Source organism: Elephas maximus, chromosome 12, assembly GCF_024166365.1.
Source record: "Elephas maximus indicus isolate mEleMax1 chromosome 12, mEleMax1 primary haplotype, whole genome shotgun sequence".
NCBI lineage: Eukaryota > Metazoa > Chordata > Mammalia > Proboscidea > Elephantidae > Elephas > Elephas maximus.
Window position 1 is genome coordinate 66928662 of NC_064830.1, and position 20606 is coordinate 66949267.

At 45.8% G+C, this 20606-nt stretch overlaps 1 protein-coding gene across 4 annotated transcripts in view; it reads left to right on the plus strand.

Annotated features, from left to right (window-relative positions):
- Positions 1-20606, plus strand: part of PMM2 (phosphomannomutase 2) — a 29470-nt gene that overhangs the window by 5882 nt on the left and 2982 nt on the right. The window contains exons 2-8 of one of the 4 annotated variants that reach the window (XM_049903156.1): positions 2875-2986; positions 4588-4664; positions 5701-5792; positions 10642-10741; positions 10907-10982; positions 13734-13849; positions 16299-20233. In XM_049903156.1, the coding sequence (XP_049759113.1) occupies positions 2875-2986; positions 4588-4664; positions 5701-5792; positions 10642-10741; positions 10907-10982; positions 13734-13849; positions 16299-16379 (654 nt within the window). In that variant the 3' untranslated portion in view covers positions 16380-20233. Of the gene's footprint in view, positions 1-2874; positions 2987-4587; positions 4665-5700; positions 5793-10641; positions 10742-10906; positions 10983-11962; positions 13708-13733; positions 13850-16298; positions 20234-20606 lie in introns of those variants that run through there. The other 3 variants (XM_049903155.1, XM_049903154.1, XM_049903153.1) reach the window with 3 other exon arrangements.

The following is a 20606-nucleotide window of genomic DNA, read 5'->3' on the forward strand; positions in this document are numbered from 1 at the left end:
GAAGCAGACTGCCACACCTTTCACCTGTGGAGCAGTTGGTGGGTTTGAACTGCTGACCTTTAGGTTAGTAGCCCAGTGCTTTAACCACTGCACCACCAGGGTTCATGTTATCCCCCAAAAGTCCTTTAATATTGAGTTCTTTTAGAAGGTGAATTTTCTAACTATTCCACCTTAACTTCAAGTTTCTGGTTCTTTCTTTGTGTTTTATTTTGGCCGGGGTGATTTCTAAAGGATTCTGTGTGAATATCAGCACAAAGTTAATTTGGGAACATCAAAACAATTTTACTGTGCAGTTATTTCACTCTAAAGGTCTCCAGTGGGGGTCATGTAGATGCTCTGTCGTGGTCGCGGCAGCTGGGTCTTATCTACTGTCAAAATGTATTTGCTGCCACTTGGAAGAGAAAAGATGCCCTCTGCAATCCTGCTACATCACAGAACGTGTCGTGGTGGCTGACCACAATACCATGTAGTTCATCAGTGTGTGCCACGGTTAAGATATAATAAATTGTATCCTTAGGCTTCTTTCTGTTTGAAGACAGAAGTATTTGGGGCGGGGGGGGTAGCATTGCATTTTTAATATTTTGCAATCGAAATAGTCTTTTCCACTTCCTCCCATTCTCTTGTCAGGTCTGAGTAAACCACTTGGGAAACTCTGGGACTTGTCTGCCCAATCCTCCCTGACTCTCAGGCTGGTGGCACAGTGATTAAGGGCTCAGCTGCTAACCTAAAGATTGGCTGTTCAGATCCACCCAGTGGCTCCTTGGGAGAAAGACCTCACGATCGTAAAGATTATAGCCTAGAAAATCATATGGGCCAGCTCTACTCTGTCACACGGAGTCCAGTACAACAACAGTGCAGTTCTAGATGTTGTCTGACCCAAACCAAAACCCATGGCCCTTGAATCGATTCCGACTTATAGCGACCCTTTAAGAAAGGGTAGAATTGCCCCATAGGGTTTCCAAAGTTTTAATCTTTTTTTTTTTTTAATTTTTATTGTGCTTTAAGTGAAAGTTTACAAATCAAGTCAGTCTCTCATACAAAAATTTATATACACCTTGCTGTATACTCCTAATTGCTCTCCCCCTAATGAGACAGTACACTCCTTCCCTCCACTCTCTATTTTCGTGTCCATTCGTCCAGCTTCTAACCCCCTCTGCCCTCTCATCTCCCCTCTAGACAGGAGATGCTAACATAGTCTCATGTGTCTACTTGATCCAAGAAGCTCACTCCTCACCAGTATCATTTTCTATCCCATTGTCCAGTCCAATCCCTGTCTGAAGAGTTGGCTTTGGGAATGGTTCCTGTCTTGGGCTAACAGAAGGTCTGGGGACCGTGACTACCGGGGTCCTTCTAATCTCAGTCAGACCATTAAGTCTGGTCTTTTTATGAGAATTTGGGGTCTGCATCCCACAGCATTCCTGCTCCCTCAGGGGTTCTCTGTTGTGTTCCCTGTCAGGGCAGACATCGGTTGTAGCTGGGCACTATCTAGTTCTTCTGGTCTCAGGCTGGTATAGTCTCTGGTTCATGTGGCCCATTCTGTGTCTTGGGCTCGTAATTACCAAGGTTTTAATCTTATGGAAGCAGACAGCCACATCTTTCTCCTGCAGAGTGACTGGTGGGTTCTAACTGCTGACCGTTTGGTTAACAGCCCAGCACTTAACCACTGCACCACCAGGGATTCTCAGATGTTATCTAGTAGGTCGAAATTCCGCTGTAAGTGAAATGTGAGAAAAATTGTGCTCCATTATAAGCCCTTCTGTGCAAGTGTATTTTAGTAATCATATGCATGTATTGCTCTGGTTTTAAAAAGAAAATTTTTTTTAAGTAAAAAGACTGAGTGAAGTCCAGATGTTTATATACTGAGGTTGAGTGAACTGTTTTGGTTTCTAATTTCTGGTAGCTTTATTTGTAAGGATATTCCATGTAGGTATATAATTCAGATTGCTAAAAGTAGTGAATTATTACGACGTTCTAGAAGTCGTGATTGGTCTTAATATGGGGGTATCTGTTCATCTTAGTTTATAATTTATTTTGAATTAGCACACAGTTTGGAATTCAGCATGAAAGTATACTATTGAGATCATTGTTTATAGATAAGAACTTTTCTTTTACGAGAAATGAAATTCTAAGGATCTTACTTTTATGCTTGGGAGGTATAATTTTAATAATTCTGAACTTCCTGTTAATCTCCTTATATTATTTTGTTAAAATCAACAACTTAAGTCCACAAATGGAATACAGTGTGGCATTGGAAAGGAGTGAGCTTTGTCTGTGTGTATTGACAGGGAAATATCACCGCTCTACAGTGCTGATAAAGCAAGTCATGGCAAAGTACGTAGAATAATTCCATTTGTGTTAAAAAAAAAAAAAAAAGCTTATACGTGCATGTAGGCAAGTTTATAAATACATATAAAAATAGCTGGAATGATGCACAGCAGCTGTTAATATATTATTTGTACTTTTAAAAATTTGGTAATAAGCAAAAACCAAGTTTGTTCTGGTAAAGATTTACTGTCCCAAAGCTGTTAGTTGCCATCTAGTCGATTCTGCCTCATAGTGACCCCACGTGGGCAGAGTAGAGCTGTCCCAGAGGGTGTTCAAGGCTGTGACCTTTCAGGAGCAGATCGCCACGCCTGTCTTCCAAGTTGCCTCTGAGTGGGCTCAAACCACCAACCTTTCAGCTCATAGTTGAGCGCTTAACCATGTGCACCACCCAGGGACTCCACCCCAAAATTACAGCTAACTTACTGAAAGTTCAGACCTGATATCTTAAACGGTGTGTATTAAAGTTAAGGGTTGCGTTAACCCTTGCAGCTTTGGTCATCTGGTTATTTTGTAGCTCATAACTGTTGTATTTTCTTTCCTGAAATGTAGAAAATTGCCAAAGAAATGGATGACTTTCTACAAGAGTTGAGACAGAAGATCAAAATTGGAGTAGTAGGCGGGTCAGACTTTGAAAAAGTGCAGGAGCAACTGGGAAATGATGGTAAACTCTACATTGCTAATTATGCTTTCATAAAAGATTATCTTCTCTTGAGGCTATTGGGACCTGTAGTCATAAAGTGTCATAGTCAGCCCTGAGTCCCACCCATATCTGGCAGACTTCCTCTTTCCTTGTTTGGGGAAACAGTTTCTCTCTGCCTTTATTCCTGTGACTAAATCCCTGGAGTTGGCTGGTGGAGCACTTGGTACTCAGGTACATAGGTAGTCACCTGGAGAGGTGAGTATCTGTGTCTTTGAACATGAGACACGCTGCCTGGAATGCTTCTTGTCCCGGTAACAGCCCTTCCGGCCTCAGCCCAGGCCCGTCTCCTGACTAGCCTGATCACCCAGGTGTTGAGGTGCCCTCCTGGTCTAGGTGCCGCCTCTGCTGCCCCGGCACAGCAGTTCCCGGAGTCACCCAGACTCCTCCCCTGCTTACTGAAACAGAATCCCTAGCGCAGGACCCCAAGAGCTGTAGGTTCTTATTGGCCCTTTGGCTGTAGATTTTAACTCAGCTGTTCTTCGGGGCCTGGGAATCTGTATTTTAGCAGGTACCCGCCCGCCCAAGTGGTTCTAATGTGCATCCCTGCTACATTCGAATGATTATTGGGGACTTTCTGGCTGTGTGTATGTCTGGAGAACCAGGACTGTGGTTTATTCATCTCCGTAGCCCCATGGCTTCCAGGGTGCCTGGCCCAGGAATAAAAAAAGTGGAGAAATGGATGAATTGATCACTCTTTTAACTCCTGTTGCCCCAGGGTCTCTCAGCCTCAGCAGGTAACTCTTTGTTGTGGAGGCTGTTCTATGGGTTGTAAAATGTTTAGCAGCATCCCTGGCCTTTACCCACAAGATGCCAGCATCCTCCATTCCATTCCAAGAAAGTCTCTAGACCTTGCAAAATGTCCTTTGGGGGGCGGAGATGTACCAATTGAGAGCCACTGCTCTAGATGTGGTGTTTTACCATCTACATCATCTCAGGGAGTGCAGCAATAGACTCTCGAAAGCTTCCAAGCTAGCAGAAAGCTGAAGACCCACCTGTATGATCATCTCATGGGGAGCTTATTAAAATGCAGATATGGGGCCGTGCCCACACACAAGGATGCAGTCTAGGGTTTCAGGGCCCAGGAACCTAAAGTTTGACAATCCCTCCATTGAGAGTTTATATGGATGGTTTCCAAATCTGACTGATAAAAGAATCATCTGTGGAGCTTTAAAAAAAAAAAAACCTGACTTTTAGTAAGTCTGCTGGAGATTCTGATTCAGAGCGCCCGAGGATAGAGCCTAGACCTTGCACCAGTGCTGGTGAAGCTGATTCACAGCAAGCCGTGGGAGCCCTTGCCCACTGGCATATGGGTGTCTAGGCAGGGAGGCTGAAGGCAGAGACACCAGATAACCCACTGCCAAGGCTCCAACCCCAGCCCAGGAATCTTCCTGGACATTTGTAATCAAAGGAGCCTTTTTTCAGTCTCCCTGCTTGTTAAGATGAGATACTGTTTCACAGTCCTTACTTGAGTTGAGCAGCTTTATTGATGATGTGTTACTGAGGAAGTAGAAACACAGGTTTCAATTATTGCATCCTAAAGTCTTCTTTTTTTCTGGTTGTAGTGGTTGAAAAATATGATTATGTGTTTGCAGAAAATGGCTTGGTAGCATACAGAGATGGAAAACTCTTGTGTAAACAGGTAGGTTCTCCAGGGTCCAAAGTACTACGAAAAAACAAACAAACCCGTTGCCGTGACTCATAGCTCCCCTGTAGGACGGAGTAGAACTGCCCCATAGGGTTTCCAAGGCAGTAATCTTTACGGAGTTGGCCTACCACATCCTTCTCCCGAGGAGCAGCTAGTGGGTTCTAACCGCCGACCTTTCGATTAGCGCTGAGCACTTAACCACTGTGTCACCAGAGCTCCTTAAGTGCTATTTACCACTACTAAAATATTTTCTAGAAGGATATTTAATGTCGAATGCCTCAGGGGAACTAACGAACAGGGATGAACAATCTTTTCACTCTGTATTCTCTTTTACTTAGTGAATTTTGAATCATGTTATTACATATTCCAAATTGATATCTAGATTTTTATGATTTTTATTTAAGGATATTTGATCCCAGATCTCCATGATAGAAGAGAGTAGGGTAGGCAGCCTTGCTATAAACAGTTTTTTTCATTGTAAAAATACGTATAAACAACATTTGTCATTTCAGCATTTTTTACGTGTACAATTCAGTGGCACTAATTGTGTTCATCATGTGCAGCCTTCACCACTACCATTTTTCAGGTTTTTCATCACCTGCTAGAAGCTTTTTTAACGGATACTATGCTTTAACAGCTTCCGTTAGTAAGAAGTTAGATCATTCTATCCAGACGTAAGAGAAGTGGAACAAATATGTTTTCCATTAACGTCTGTAGATAACTTAATTGAATAAAAGCAGCAGAGATAAACCCTTGGGACTTCCATGAAGCATCTGAAAGATAATGAATACAAAAAGCTAGAGTAATGAAGCAAAAATTGGCTTTTGACTGGAGCCCTTTCCATTTTGCCTAGTGTTTTCAACGGGAGGGAAAAGGAAAAGAAGAAAAAGACATTGTGGTGTTTCACTGTCACCACTACATCAGCCTAGTGACCCTCAAACGATGGTGGTTGAAGACCTGGGTTTGCTGTAAAGCCATTTTGAAAATGCCTCCTGCTGAATCAAGTAACCCCAGTATTTTCTTTATCTAGAATATTCAAGGTCACCTGGGTGAGGCCCTAATCCAAGACTTAATCAACTACTGCCTGAGCTACATTGCGAAAATTAAACTCCCAAGGAAGAGGTAAGTGTGCTTTTAGCAAAGAAGAATGTCATTTGATAGTTTGGTGCTAATTTAGATCTAAAGCAGGGCTTCAAACTGGTGCGTTCTGGTTTGAACCCTTCCTGATAATTTGCATTTCTAACAAGTTCCCAGGAAGTTATACATAAGGATCAACTTGGGGATCTTGTTAAAATGTAGATTCTGATTCAATATATGTGGGGTAGAAATGCAGAGTCTCAGCAAGGAACTTGTTAGAAATGCAAATTCTCAGCAGAGGTTCGAACTAGAGCAAACCAGTTCAAAGTTCTGATCCAAAGCCCAGCATGTAGTAAGGAATAATTGGAAACACCCTGTAAAACCAACAGTGTAACAATAGTGATACAGATGATGGCAGTCCACATGATGGAAATTCACACAGCCATTGAAAACCAAGGTGCCTCTGGGTGGACTTGAACCAGCAAACTTCCAGTTAACAGCTAAGTGCATTAAGCATTTGCATCACCCAGGGACTCAGTAGGCATTTGATTTTGGGAACTCCTCCTCTGGCTTCTGCAATCTTCCTAATTCCATTTAAATAAAATAAAATAAAATAAAATAAAACCGTAACATACATAAATGCCCACAGTGAACACCGCAGTAAAAAGATTGACATGAATGGGCCTGAGTGCTAAACAGTGGTTAGTTCTGGGCGGCGAAGTCACAGGCGATTTCTTTTAAAGACTTTCAGTTTCTTCTCAGTGTTCTCCACTTAGTAGGCAACACCTTAATCTTCAGAAGGAGAACCACTTCTTCAGTGGCGACTGAATTTCAGAACATGCTGCACTTTAGGCTTCAGACTATTAGGATTCATAAAACAAGTGCTTCCTGCTCATCCTCTCCAAGGAAAGTGCAAGGAGCTTCCCCTTTAAACCGTGTCCCAGGATGGGGCATGGATGAAACCCGCTGCACCAGAGGTGATATTTATTGCAGCTGGGTGATAGGGGTGGTCTTAGTTTCCTAGTGCTGCTGTAACAGAAGTACCGCACACAGGTGGCTTTCAGGAACAGAAATTGATCTTCTCACAGTTCAGGAGGCTAGGAGTCTAAATCAGGGTCTTGGCTGTGTCGATTCCTTCCTTGTCTGTAGCCCCTGGGCATGTAGAGGAACCCCATGTGCTGTCAGTCTTCCTGAGGCCAGCTCACATCTGTGTCTGATCAGCTCTTTTTATAACTCAAAAGTGGTTAGGTCTAGGACACACCCTGCACTTTGATAAGGCCTCATTCACATAATAGAGAAACAGGATCACACTCACAGGTGTAGGGGTTAGGATTTCAGCACATGTTTTGGGGGACACAATTCAATCCATAACAGGGGTTCATTGTCCTAATCCATTTACTTTTGTATATGTTAGAAATTCTCCACAATGAAAAGTGAAAATATACATGTAACCCAGTTCAGTCTTTCTTTTGGGCTAAATTTTAAAGGAGGATTAAAAAAAATGAAGAAGACATAATTCCATCCCCAGAAGAGTTCATCATGTCTTCCTTTCCCTTCCCTCCCATCCATGAGGGAGACGGCCATGCAGAGCTATAATTCTACAATAGTATAAGATACGGGTGCATTCAGGGGGCAGCATGGGGACCCATCTTGATCAGCATTTGCCCACATTTCACGTCGGTGCCAGCTGCGTGCCCCACATAGGTCAGGCAGATGTGGTAAGACTTTAGACAGCCCCAGTCTCCAACGAAGAAGTGAATGTTTGCTAAATTACTTTAATCCTTGTTTCTGAGAAGCCTGTCTAAAATGTATCAGCTTGCCTCCCTGCCTTGAGGATCAGAGTGGTAACATGTCCTTGAGTTGGGGTAACATCGTTGAGCTCTTGTCCTGGTGGTTTAGGTCCCCCCAGCCCTAGAGTCACCCCAGGAATGCTCCCCAGTCCCCCTTGCTCTAGAGTGCACACGTAGAAAGAATGGAGGATGGGCAGGGCTGTACTGGCTCAGGCCAACCTGGACGTGAGATTTCTAACCAACCATCCTCATGCTCACGTGCTGCTGTGGCATTTGCCTCCTTCTCCACAAGTTGAGCAGAAGAGCTGAAAGGATCCAGGTGATTGAGATTTTGCTGTACTTAACGTTACCTAGCTCTTAAGCGTGGAGTAGCTAAAGGGAACGGAACAAATGATGAAGTAAAAGAGCTGAACAGAAGATTTCAAAGGGGGGCTTGAGAAGACAAAGTCAAGTATTATAATGACATGTGTAAAGACCTGGAGTTAGAAAACCAAAAGGGAAGAATATGCTCAGCATTTCTCAAGCTGGAAGAACTGAAGAAAAAATTCAAGCCTCAATTTGCAATATTGAAGTATTCTATGGGCAACGAATAAGGAAGACCACAGAACTGATGGATTTAAATTACGGTGTTGGCAAAGAATATTGAATATGCCACGGACTGCCAGAAGAATGAGCAAGCCTGTCTTGGAAGAAGTACAGCCAGAATGCTCCTTGGAATAGAGGATGGCGACACTTCATCTCACATACTTTAGACATGCTATCAGGAGGGACCAATCCCTGGAAAAGGACCTCATGCTTGGTAAAATAGAGGATCAGCGAAAAACAGGAAAACCCTTGATGACGTGGATTGCACAGTGGCTGCAACAGTGGGCTCAAACAATTGTGAGGATGGTGCAGGACCAGGCCATGTTTTGTTTTGTTATAAATACGGTCACCATGAGTCAGAACTGACTCAATGGCACCTAGTGAAAAAAATGAGTATTTCTTCCTTCCCAGTTTACAAAGTACTTTTACATAATAATTTGATTTGCACAAAACCTTTTGGCAGTAACCAGAGCAAGTGCCATTAGACCCTTTCTGTAGGTGAATAATCTGGGGCTTGGAGAGGTGGAATGGAGTCCTCAGCTCCGTACTTGATGTGCCCCCTTGGTACTCCAAGTGGCTGGTAGCTGGAGACCAGGGCTGTGTGATTAACATCACAGAAAGGCAGCAGAAGAAATGTCTTGGGTACACAGGCATCAACAATTAGAGCTAGAATACGATTTTTGTTGTTGATAGCTACATTTGAGTCAGCCCCTGACTCATGGCGACCCCAAGCACAATGAAACAAAATAATGTCTGGTCCTGCGCCATCCCCGTGATCGGCTGCAGATTGGACCGTTGTAAATCCATAGGGTTTTCATTGGCTGATTTTGAGAAGTAGATCGCCAGGCCTTTCTTCTTAATCTTAGTGTGGACACTCCGCTGAAACCTGTTAAGCATCATAGCAACACGCAAGCCTCCACTGATAGACGAGCGGTGGCTGCACTTGAAGGTCTCCTGTACGAAAGGCGAGAATTCTACCACTGAACCACCAGTGTCCCCAGAACGCACTTTAGAAAAAAAAGAGAGTGCATATTATGTCACAAAATACTGAAATCTCGTTAGTCAGAATGGAAATCTAGCACACAAATGATTTGAGTTTCTAAGAAACTATTGTGACATTCAAACTGGAAACGTAGAAAAAAAAGTTTGCTTTTTTAAAAACATCTTCTTTCGAAGTAACTAAGAAAGTGCTAGGCTGTTCTCATTTTCTGTGATCAAATCAACTTGGGAGCAGTTGGCCAGTGGTAAACCAAGTTTCCACAGTTATTACTGAGGCTCACGGGATAATTTTCAGAAGCTCTTTCTGTGTAGCCTTGCTTGGTGAAATCTGTGTATTCCAGAGTTCGCTAGCAAAACAGGTGTCAGGGACATATATTTCCAACTCCCCAGGGAACCACTGAGTGCTGTCGTAGAGCTGGTAATCATTTTTTTAGCTCTTTTTTTTAGTTAACTATAAGATGTGCTAGAGAAGCACTATCCAGCAGATACAGAACTTGAGCCATGTATGCAATTGTGAGTTCCTGTTGTTGTGTGCCGTCAAGTCAATTCTGTCTCTTAGCTGCCCCACATGACAGAGTAGAACTGCCCCGTAGGGTGTTCTTGGCTGTAACCTTTATAGGAGTACGTCACCAGGTCTTTTCTCCTGCAGAGCGGCTGGTGGGTTCAAACTGCCAGCCTTTTTGTTAGCAGCCAAGCACTTAACCACTGCACTACCAGGACTCATTAAGTTTTCAGTAGCCACATTAAAAGAACACAAAAAGGAACGGGTGAAATTAATTTTTATAATATATTTTCTTTAACCCAATATACCACTTTAACATATTATCAGTATAAAACAGTGTTAATGATGATTCCAATTCTTTTTTTTTTTTTTCATATTGTTGTTGTGAGCCTGTTGAGTCGATTCTGACTCACAGCGACCCTGTGGGACAGAGTACAAACTACCCCATAGGGATTGCAAGGCTGCAATCTTTATGGAACCAGATTGCCAGGTCTTTCTCCAGCAGAGAGCTGCTGGGTGGGTTTGAACCGCCAGCCTTTCAATTAGGAGCCAAGCACTTAACCTTTTTTTCTTAACTAAGTCTTTGAAATTCAGTCTCAATTTGGACTGTCCCCATTTCAAAGATCAATAGCCACATGTGGCTCATAGCTACCATATCGCACAGTTCTGAGAAACATTGACCACACCAGCCTCTGCCCAACTTTTTATCCTGTATATCCATCTGTAGGAGCCCTGATGGTGCAGTGGGTAAAGTGCTCAGCTGCTAACCGAACGGTCAGCAATTTGAACCCACCAGCCAGCCACTCCACAGGAGAAAAACGTGGCAGTTTGCTTCCACAAAAATTACAGCCTTGGAAACCCTGTGGGGGCAGTTCTACTCTCTCCTGCTATAAGGTTGCTATGAATTGAAATCAACTCGAGGGCAGTGGGTTTGGTTTGGTTTGGGGGTTACCCATCTGTAATGTTGCTGAAGTGAATAATGCATCTCCGGGGACCTCTGCCCCCTTTTCCTCCCCAGGGGTACTTTCATTGAATTCCGAAACGGGATGTTGAATGTGTCCCCTATTGGGAGAAGCTGCAGCCAAGAGGAACGTATTGAGTTCTATGAACTCGATAAAGTGAGTCTGAAATATCTTGTCTATTCGCTGGGTTTATGAAAATGAGATAAGGTGTGCAACATTGTAGCCAGTAGTTACATGGGGGAAAAAAGAGATTTGTTCTTTTACAGTATGCTTTCTTAACTGCAGTGCAGTAGACAATCAGTATCTTTTTGTTTTTCTCAGAAAGAAAATATAAGAGAAAAATTTGTCGCAGACCTGAGAAAAGAGTTTGCAGGAAAAGGCCTCACATTCTCCATAGGTATTGTATACTCAAATGTAAACCAATTGCAGGAGTTTTCTGTGGGCCGGTGTGGGCTGCAGAGCTTGGACTGGGTCCAGTTTTAAGGCGGGGAAGAGGATTAGACGAGTAGAGCAATCTGTAGGGGAAAACCACTCGTTTCTACGCAATGGTCCGTAGCAACACTTGCCCAGTTGGGAAATGACTTCCAGGCTGTTGGGTGTGGTTCTGGGTTGTACCCAGTGGGATGCTTCCTATCTGCACTTCTCCTCCTGGTCAGAATAAGAGTGTCTTTTTTTTTTTTTTTCCAGTTTGTTGTTGTTGTGGTTGTTGAAAATGTACAGTTTCTACATGTACAGTTAGTGCCATTGATGACGTTCTTCAAGTTGCACAACCTTTCTCATCCTCCTTTTCCAAGTTGTCCCTCCCCTGTTAATGCAAACTCACTGCCCCCGAAGCTTCCTGTCTGACCTTTCCAGTTGCTGTTGTCACTTTGATCCCAGATAGATAGTTCTTTGAAAGAACACGGTGCTCTAGGCAAACAGAATAAGAGCATCTTGATTAACGAAGAGCAGGAATTTACCCACAAACCTCTGGACAACAGAGAAGCACTCTATTGAGCTCTAGAGCAGAAAAATGAAATAGATGCCTCTGATAAATTAGACTGAAAAATGTCATTTTTTTCATGTTTTTTCCTCTACCTTCTGTGGGGGGGGTAATTATATAGGTAACAGAACATTTGCCATTTCAACAGTCTTCACGTGTGCAGTTTGATGACATTAAATACATTTGTCATGCTTTCAACCATCTCCATTAACTATTGATGGATTTTTCCATTACCCTTAACAGAAGCTCAGTGTCCCCTAAGCATTGTTCCTTCCTCCTTCTCCCCCCACTCACCCCTGCTACTTGTTGCCGTCAGACCAATTCTAGCTCACAGTGACCCTCTAGGACACGGTAGAACTGCTCAACAGGGTTTCCAAGGCTGTAAATCTTTACAGACGCAGATCGCCAGGTCTTTCTCCATGGAGCCGTTACTGGGTGGAAACCCCAAATTCTTACTCAGCATGACTCGTATTGGCCAGTAAATGAGAGACTGAGGTGGGAGAACAGGAAAGGCACCTTTATTTCATTGTACAAGGAAATGGAGTCATTCGGAGCTGCTGCTGCCAAAACTGCTGCCAGGGGCAGGCAAGTTACTTTTAAAGGGCTTACAAGTAGGAAGTTGATACAAGTTACGTCAGCAACATTCTTAATCATACTTCGCAGTTGCAGTGGGGTTTGTAGGTAGCCTTCAAGCAAAAGCAGGATTCAAATGCAAAGCCGGGGGAGGGGGCGGTGCAGCAAAGGATACGTTTTTGTAATACAGCACCGATTTAGGGGGAGGAAGCCAGATAAAGAAGACAGCGAGGCGGGGGTTCTGTCTCAGAGCCATGGGTGGATTCAGACCACCAACCATTTGGTTAGCAGCTGAGCACTTGACCACTGCACTACCAGGGCTCCACTTAAAAACTTTGATCTCTGTATATTTCATATTATAGATATTTCATATAAGTGGGATCATACATGAAAATGTTCCTTGAACCTTGTAGTGTTTGAACAGCAGGGAACTTTAGACATCAGTTGGGTTGAGATTGCAGATCAGGAAACTGAGACCCAGGAGGAGAATGGGCTTGTCTGAGTTGGCAGAGCTGTTAATTACCCTAATAGAGCCCGCCTTGACTTCTCTGTGGCCTGACGCAGTCTTCACAGCACTGTCTCAGGCGTGTTTTTTGGTCAAAGCTGTCTGTCAGATCCTTTAGGCAAACTGAATTCTCCTGTCAATGCCCATCAGCCATCACGTCCAGCCCCCGCTCTTACTAAATAAATGCTAGGAATTATGTATAATAGATGACTGGGCGGATTTTTCAGTGTCCTTAAACTGGGCGATGAGCCTCTTTCCCACAGAGCTTTAAGCGGGTTTGTGTTGTCTGTGAAAGCTGCCTCTAGATGGCCCTCACGGTGGCTTTCATATCTGCTGCAAGATGAGCAGCCGCACCCTGCCTCCTTCCGGGCATTTTCCAGTCAGAGCCTGTTCAGGCTCAAAACGAACACAACGCAATGGAGTCGTTGTGCGATTTTTCACCATAAGCGTGCTGCACTTAAGCCCACTGCCTTGACTGAGTGCTCAAATGCATTTCTCACTCTGCGGTGGCACTCTGCGTTTCGTTTTTATAGCCAGGTGAAATAATGTTGGGAAAAAAGCTATGTAGATTTAATTTCTAGCACATAGCCCTAGAGTAGTGTAAGCAACAAACTGATATATTGTAAAATCAACCTTAGCAATCTGAAAAGTAAATGGTATATATTCATATCTAATCTCTCAAGTTGCTGTTGTCAATTTGATCCCATATTAAAAAAAAAAAAGTTGCTATCGAGTCAATTCCAACGCATAGCAACCCTATAGGACAGAGTATAACAGCCCCATGGGTTTCCAAGGCTGTAAATCTTTACTGAAGCAGACTGCCACATCTTCCTCCAGAGGAGTGGCTGGTGGGTTTGAACCACTGACCTTTTGGGTAGCAGCCGAGCACTTAATCCACTGCACCACTAGGCCTCCTTGATCCCTGTAGGTAAAGCTTAAAAGAGTATAACACTCAAGGCACACATTCTGTTACTAGTTAAGCTAAACTATTGTTTGGTTAACTTGTACATTTTTTAAGTGATGTGTCATTAGCCTCTCTTTCACCTTTGGCTTTTGTCTCCTCCCCCTACCCCCCCCCCCACCCCCAGGAGGCCAAATCAGCTTTGATGTCTTCCCTGACGGTTGGGATAAGCGGTATTGTCTCAGACACGTGGAAAATGACGGTTATAACACCATCTATTTCTTTGGAGACAAAACTATGCCAGTAAGTAGGGAAGTGCAGTTTCATTATTCAGTTTGGGTGTGAAAGGAGAAATCAACAAATGGGCTTTTTTCCTGTCACCACACTGCACCTATTGGCCCAGCTCAAACTGAGTTATGGCTCCTGTCACCTGAGAGGTTGTAACCTCCCTCCCCTCTGCTAAGACACCTGATCGCAGAGGCGAGAGTCTAGCCATGTGTTAAGTAGATCCCTTTCAGTTTAGCCTCTGAATTAAATATTGCCCACTTGGAGTGCCTTCCAGAATACCAGGCCTGGTGCTGTTGTCAAATCCTCTTTGCATTTCAAAGCACTTGCCATTTTTATTTTATCAGCCACTGTATTCCCTGCCCCTAGGCATTCATTATAGTATGAGTAGTACCCATCAAATGATAGAAGACAGGAAATCTCTGTAGGGCACCAGGGACAACTAAGAGGCAGGCCTCAGTCCTCGGTGTCACAAAGAGGGCACTGGAGTCTGTCCCATGGGGACATTGGAAATCCCAGGTCCAGGGCTGAATTGACTGGGAACAGAGCCCAGAGTTAAGGCAGGCACTGGAGGAGGAATACACAGAAGAAATGGCCTCAGTGGCAGCAGAGTGGGGCTCCTCTGGGACGAGTGGATCCTCAGCAGGTTGAAGGCGTTGCTGCCACGAGGCGCCAAGGGGAGACTCAGCACTGGTGTTCAGAGCCAGCTGGGCTCAGCATCTCAGGGCGGCTGCCTGTGGACTCCTCTGCTTCCCTCTCGCGTGCCTCCAGGCAGGGTGAGTTACTGCGGCCAGGGCTCCTATTTCAGGTTGTGTGGCTGCTCTGATGCAGCAGGTGCGTCGTAAATGCTGCATGTGCAAAGCGTCTCTGGTCCACTCATGTTGGCAAAGGCCCATTCAGTGAAAGATAGGGCTACCTTCCAGCAAGGCCTCCAAACGGACTCTTCCAGCACAAAGGAGTTGAGACAGTCTCGTTTCTTCCTTTCAAATCGACAGAACTAGGGCTCGGAAGACTTGCCCAAGGTCACACAGCTAGTGACAAAGGTACCAGAACAAATCTACAAAAAACGAAACCAGTTGTTACTGAGTCAATTCTGACTTACAGCAACCCCATATGTCAGAATACAGCTGCTCCATGGGGTTTTTGTGGCTGTGACCTTCCAGAAATAGATCGCCAGGCCTGTCTTCCTAGGTGCCTCTGGATGGGTTTGAACTTAACCAGCCCTTTGTTTCGTCAAGCACTTAACTATTTGCACTATTTCCCGGGGCTCCGGAACAAATCTACCTGCTCCTTAAACACCTATGCTTTCCATAATGACAAACCGTCTCCAGTGAGGTGGGAAGGACTTTGTTCTAATTCTCAAACAAGTGTAGTGCTTTTAAGAGGGCACAGCCTCCAGCCTTGTGTTTTCCCGGACAGAATGGTTTAGAACCATATCCTTTCTTTGAGCTGGTTTGACATAGATTCTCATAGGCTTTGAAGAAAGTCACTCTCTGACTTTATCTTATGCCTTTAAAAAAATTAAGCTAATGAGATTACATCATGTGGATGTGACGAGAAGTTTCCTGGTCCTTACATCTTGGTGCCATTTCTTAGGAACTGAGAAGAGAGCTGCTTATTAAGACACATTAAGGCAGATTTCTCTGTAAAGGTGACATTTATCAGAAATTGACTTGTGAGGGTTTTCTTTTCTGCTTAAGCATTACATTACCACACATCGATGCTTCTGTTTTTTTAAGTCTTACCTATTTTTAAAAAGTGGATCCTATTTAGGGGACTCCCTCCCCTCTGGCTCTGTTTCTAAATTGATGCACATTCACTGCAGGAAAATGTGAAAATACAGAAAAGCTGAAGAAAGGGAGCCACCTGTGATTGTGGCCAAGCACCCAGTTTGACCCCTTCACACCTTTTTTTCCTTAACGTATTTTCCTCCGTGTTAGTGAATATTCTCTGAAAACAAGATTTTTTTGTGCAGCATAATAGTCTGTAGCTTAGGTGTAATTTATCTAACCATTTTCCTAGCAGAGGCACATGTGGGTTCATTTCCGTGTTTTGTGTTATAACAAACACTGCAGTGAACGATTCCTGCGTGATGCTTTGCCCTCGTGTCTGATCCTTTTAGGCAGTGGTTTCTCGCAAATGAGAATCAGCAGTCCAGCGATCTAACCCTTTAAAGAACATGTCAGTTCTTGAAACTGCAGGCACCTAAAACCAAAACCAAACCTACTGCCATCGAGTCAGTTCCTGCTCATAGCGACCCTATAGGACAGTAGAACTGCCCCATAGGGTTTCCAAGGAGCACGTGGGGAATTCGAACTGCTGACCTGTTGGTTAGCAGCCGTAGGTCTTAACCACTACGCCACCAGGGTTTCTTTCAGGCACAGAGCAATCCAAATACTAGCTTTTAACTTTTCTTCATATTCAGTGATAGACGTTTTGAAAGCCGTGTCCTTTCTTTGTATTGCAGCATATGTCTTGGCTGGCTTCCAGGGCACCTGAGCTAGGAGCTGCCAGGAGAGAGCCCTTCCCTGCCAGACACTACCGCTGACAGCCTCTACCCTCCCCAGTGTCACAGCCTCCCCCAGCGCTTTCTGATGTTACAGCAGGTACCCCCCTGCTCTGAGCAATCTAGAGAACAACGGAAAGAAATAAGGCGTCAGCCCTTGCTTTTCAAAGTGGCTGTCAGGCCTAGAAACCCCCTCAGCCTTCCCGTCAGCCTCAACAGCCGGGGTTTCTCAGAGCCCCGCTCTAAGCTCAGCACAAGGCCTGGGCCTGGCCTGGGTGGGAAGCCTGGTTTGCTGCAGGAGAGATGAGAGGGTGTGGAAAGCACCCTCCCAGCTGCTCCGTGTCAGCTGAGTCACCCGCTGAGTCCTCAGACAAGAGAGCTTCTGCTTATTTGGTGCTTTTTGAACTAACAGCTTGGGGGTAATTGCAACATAAAAACATTCATACACTTTCTGAATGTTAACGACTGAATTACTTTTTGACTCAGCAATTCCATTGTGGGTAATTTAGCTATCAGCACACGGGTACAAAGGAGCCCTGGTGGTACAACGGTTAAGCGCTCAGCTGCTAACCCAAAGGTTGGCAGTTCGAACCTACCCAGTGGTTCCATGGGAGAAGGACCTGGCGATCTGCTCCCATAAAGATTACAGCCTAGAAAACACTATGGGGCAGTTCTACTCTGTCACCTGGGGTCGCTATGAGTCAGAAGCCGCTTGATGGCACCCAGCAACACCACCAGTACATGTGTGAAAGGACATACATGGAGGACCCAGGCCAGGAAACCCTGCCATGCCTCAGCGGGGACTGGCTAAATGCACTGTGGTCCACCTGGGCTGTGGAGCGCCATGTGGCTATGAAAGCCATGGAGGTGTGGGTAGGTCACCAGGCTTTGGTTAGGTGGAAGATGTGAGTGCAAGCCAGGTTGGACACTATGCCACATTTTTATGTAAAGATGGGGAAGCCAGCTCTTCATATTTGCTTGTAAACACATAAAGGAAGTCTAAAAGGATACAGAAGAAACTAATTACAGTTACTGTGTGATGGGAACCAGCAGCAGAGGGAGACATCCGTAAGGTGTTATCTTTTTTGTTTGTTTTTTTAATCTACTGAAAAATAAGTTTTAAAAATATCAAACTGGGAAAAAGAAGGAAACTAAAATTTCTAAGCACCTCTGCAGTGTCAGGTGCTGGGCTGGATACATATACTCTCTCTCCTCCAGTCTTTAGAGCAGCCCAAGAGTACAGGCAGGGTCATCTCCCCTACTGAGGAGGGGCCATGGGAAGGCTGGGGGTCTCAGCTAGTCGGTGACTGAGCCAGGACCTGAAAGCCCCTCCTCTTGTTCTTGCCCATCACTTCCAGAACACTACAACTGTCCCTTCATATTAAATTGTGTGACTATTCTCCAGAAATGTTGAAAAGGAAAATTCTCCTTTACTAAAGCTTAAATGAGGTCCACCACAGTGTGGTGTAAAGAGGCAGTGGGCTGTGGAACCAAGAAAACCCAGGCCCAAGTCTGGCCAAACGAAACCGCTTTGTCTCTGAGCCCGGGTGCCCTTGTGGGGGGCAGTGCCCATGAGTATGAAGCAAGGTCAGGCAGCTAGGCAGGGTTGGCTCTCAGAGAGCATCAGGCTCACAAGTTTGCATTGTTCCTGGCATGGGGCCCTTCTACCAGTGCGTGCTGTCTGTTTGGTCTGGGTGGGGCCGGGCCCGTTAAAAGCTGCCCTAGGACTTTTAGGGCAGGACCCTTGTCTTGGCCTTTGTGTCCTTACAATACCTAGAAAATCAATTAAGTGCTTGTTAAAACAAGCCCAAGTAAATGTCCGCAGGCAGCAAGAGTCTGAGCAACAAGCTACAAAGAAGCCACAGGTCGCCTGTGTTCACGCTTAGCCCCTGTCCTACCTTATACAGCTCAGATAGTGGGCGCTCCTGACTGTGTCTCTCTCTGGTTCATACAGGATGATAGACAGTGGGCACTCCTGACTGTGTCCCCATCTGGCTTATACAGTACAGGCAGACAGTGGGCACTCCTAACCGTGTCCCCCTCTGGCTCATACAGGACGACAGACAGTGGGCGCTCCTGACCATGTACATTGACTCCTGCCCCCCCCCCCCCCCCGCCCCAGCTCTCACCAGCACCACGTGTACAGACGGGAGATGACAGGGAATAGACTCAGCAACCCACCCCACCCCTAAGCACAGGCAAAACCTTGCACCTTCTGTTACCTCCCAGACCCTGGCCTTTTGGAGATTTAAATATTAACGGCCGATTTCCCTGAGCTGCAGCTCCCCGCTGGGGCCTGTCAGGTATACAATGGCAACGTGATTCTTCCCTTCCCTCCTAGTCTGCCCTTATCTGCTCTGGGAAACAGGGTTTTTGTTCTTGGAGACTTGGGGGAGGCTGGGCTGCCCCAACCAGAATCCAGTACCCTTCATTGCATATGCAAATCCAGTATTTGAAATGTCCGGTTCTCTGAGCCTTATTATTCTAGGGCTTGTCACTCTTTCACCAGCTCAGCATGTCTGGGGGTCTGCTTCTCCCAACCTCGCACCTCTGGTGTGCAAGCTCAGTGGGCTCAGGAAGGAAACCCAGCGGCCCCGGGAGTCACAGAGGAGGAGGCGGAAAGAAAGGATGGTCTGCGGTGGGTAGTGCTTAGATGCAGATGTTCCCTCAGAAAGGTGCCCCTGACAGCTAGGAGGGCCAGCCTGGCCAGAGGACGCTGTTGCTCTTCCCCTTGTGCTGCTGTTGGCAGCTGCTGTAAAGTCGACCCCCTTCCAGGGTGAGTGGGTTCTCAGGACCCAGTGTTGCTAGCGTCAGCACCGTATACACGCAGCTGGCGAGGGATGAGTGTAAAACCTTTTTGCTTCAGAGGTCACTCTCCGAGGTGACAAAGCTCCATCCTCGTCCCACCCTGGCTGGCAGCTGGGGCCTCTTAACTGTTCTCTCTGCTACTCTGGGGCCCTCCGCACCCCATGCATGCCCCAGAGAGATCCTTTTGTAAGCTCTTCCATGTCCCTGGCTTGCAGGCTTCTGGTGGCTTCCCAAACAAAAAAAAAACAAACAAACCCGTTGCTGTTGAGTCGATTCCAACTCAGCAACCATATAGGACAGAGTAGAACTGCCCCATAGTTTCCAGGGGGTGGCTGGTGGTTTCGAACTGCCAAGCTTTTGGTTAGCAGCCAGGCTCTTAACTGCTGCACCACCAGGGCTATGTGGCTTCCCACACCAAAAAAAACCAAACCCGTTGCTATTAAGCCGATTCTAATTCATAGCGATCCTATAGGACAGAGCAAAACTGCCTCATAGGGTTTCCAAGGAAAGGAACAGCTGGTGGATTTGAACTGCCAACCACTTCTAAGTACCCTTCAAATAATCCTAAGTCGTTACCCTTTCACCTGCACCCCTGCTGCCTCCCACTCCACCCCAGGGCTGCCCCCTGTTCCGACTGGACGACTCCCGAGCAGGTTCCCTCCTGCGCTTGCCTCACCACACAGCATGCAGCCTTCCCAGGTAGTCTCATGCCCCACCCCTCCTCTCAGGCCTCTGCCCCAGCCCCTGCCTTGTCACCCTGGCTGCTCCCTGACCCCACTGTCCTCGCACACTTTCCCTGCCCAGCAAAGTACAACACGTCAAGTGTTTACAGCCCGTCTGCGGTTAGCTCAGGAGGCAGCCCTCAGTCTGCTTTACCTGCCACTGAGCTGCTGGAACAAGGCCTGGAAGGTGCTCAATGGGGGCTGGCTTGCTCAGTACTGAACCCTTACCCCTTCCTGAGCACAGGTTTTCAGCTGACAAGGGAGCAAATTTGTCCAGATGGGTGTTTGGTTTTTCTGGATAGTGCAAGAGTTAAGTTTTCCTTTGTTAGATTCTCGGGGAGGGCGGGGGGGGGGGGGCTGCCTACCTTGCCATTCCTAAGAGAAATCTTTTTTTTTTTTTTTCTTCATTCTGAGAATTTCTAGAACCAGTCTTAAATTTACTCATTTAGCCAAACAGGCTGTCTGACGACCGGAGCCTCTTCACAGGGCCAACCTGGGAAGGAGAGGCTCAGGCACAGCCCCAAGTTCATCGTCTCCCCACCTGACCCTCCAGCAACAGCCCCTCCCAGCCTTGAACTTCTCCACCTGGGGAAGCAGTCTGCTGGGGGCCAGTTGCCTTTACAAAAAAACGAGAGATAGTAATCTCAGGCACCAGTTAGTCCTTTAAAAGGATGTAACGTTTCCCTGCAGAATGGCATCTTTGCTCTGTGCTGACTTCATGAGTCATGCTCTACGAGGA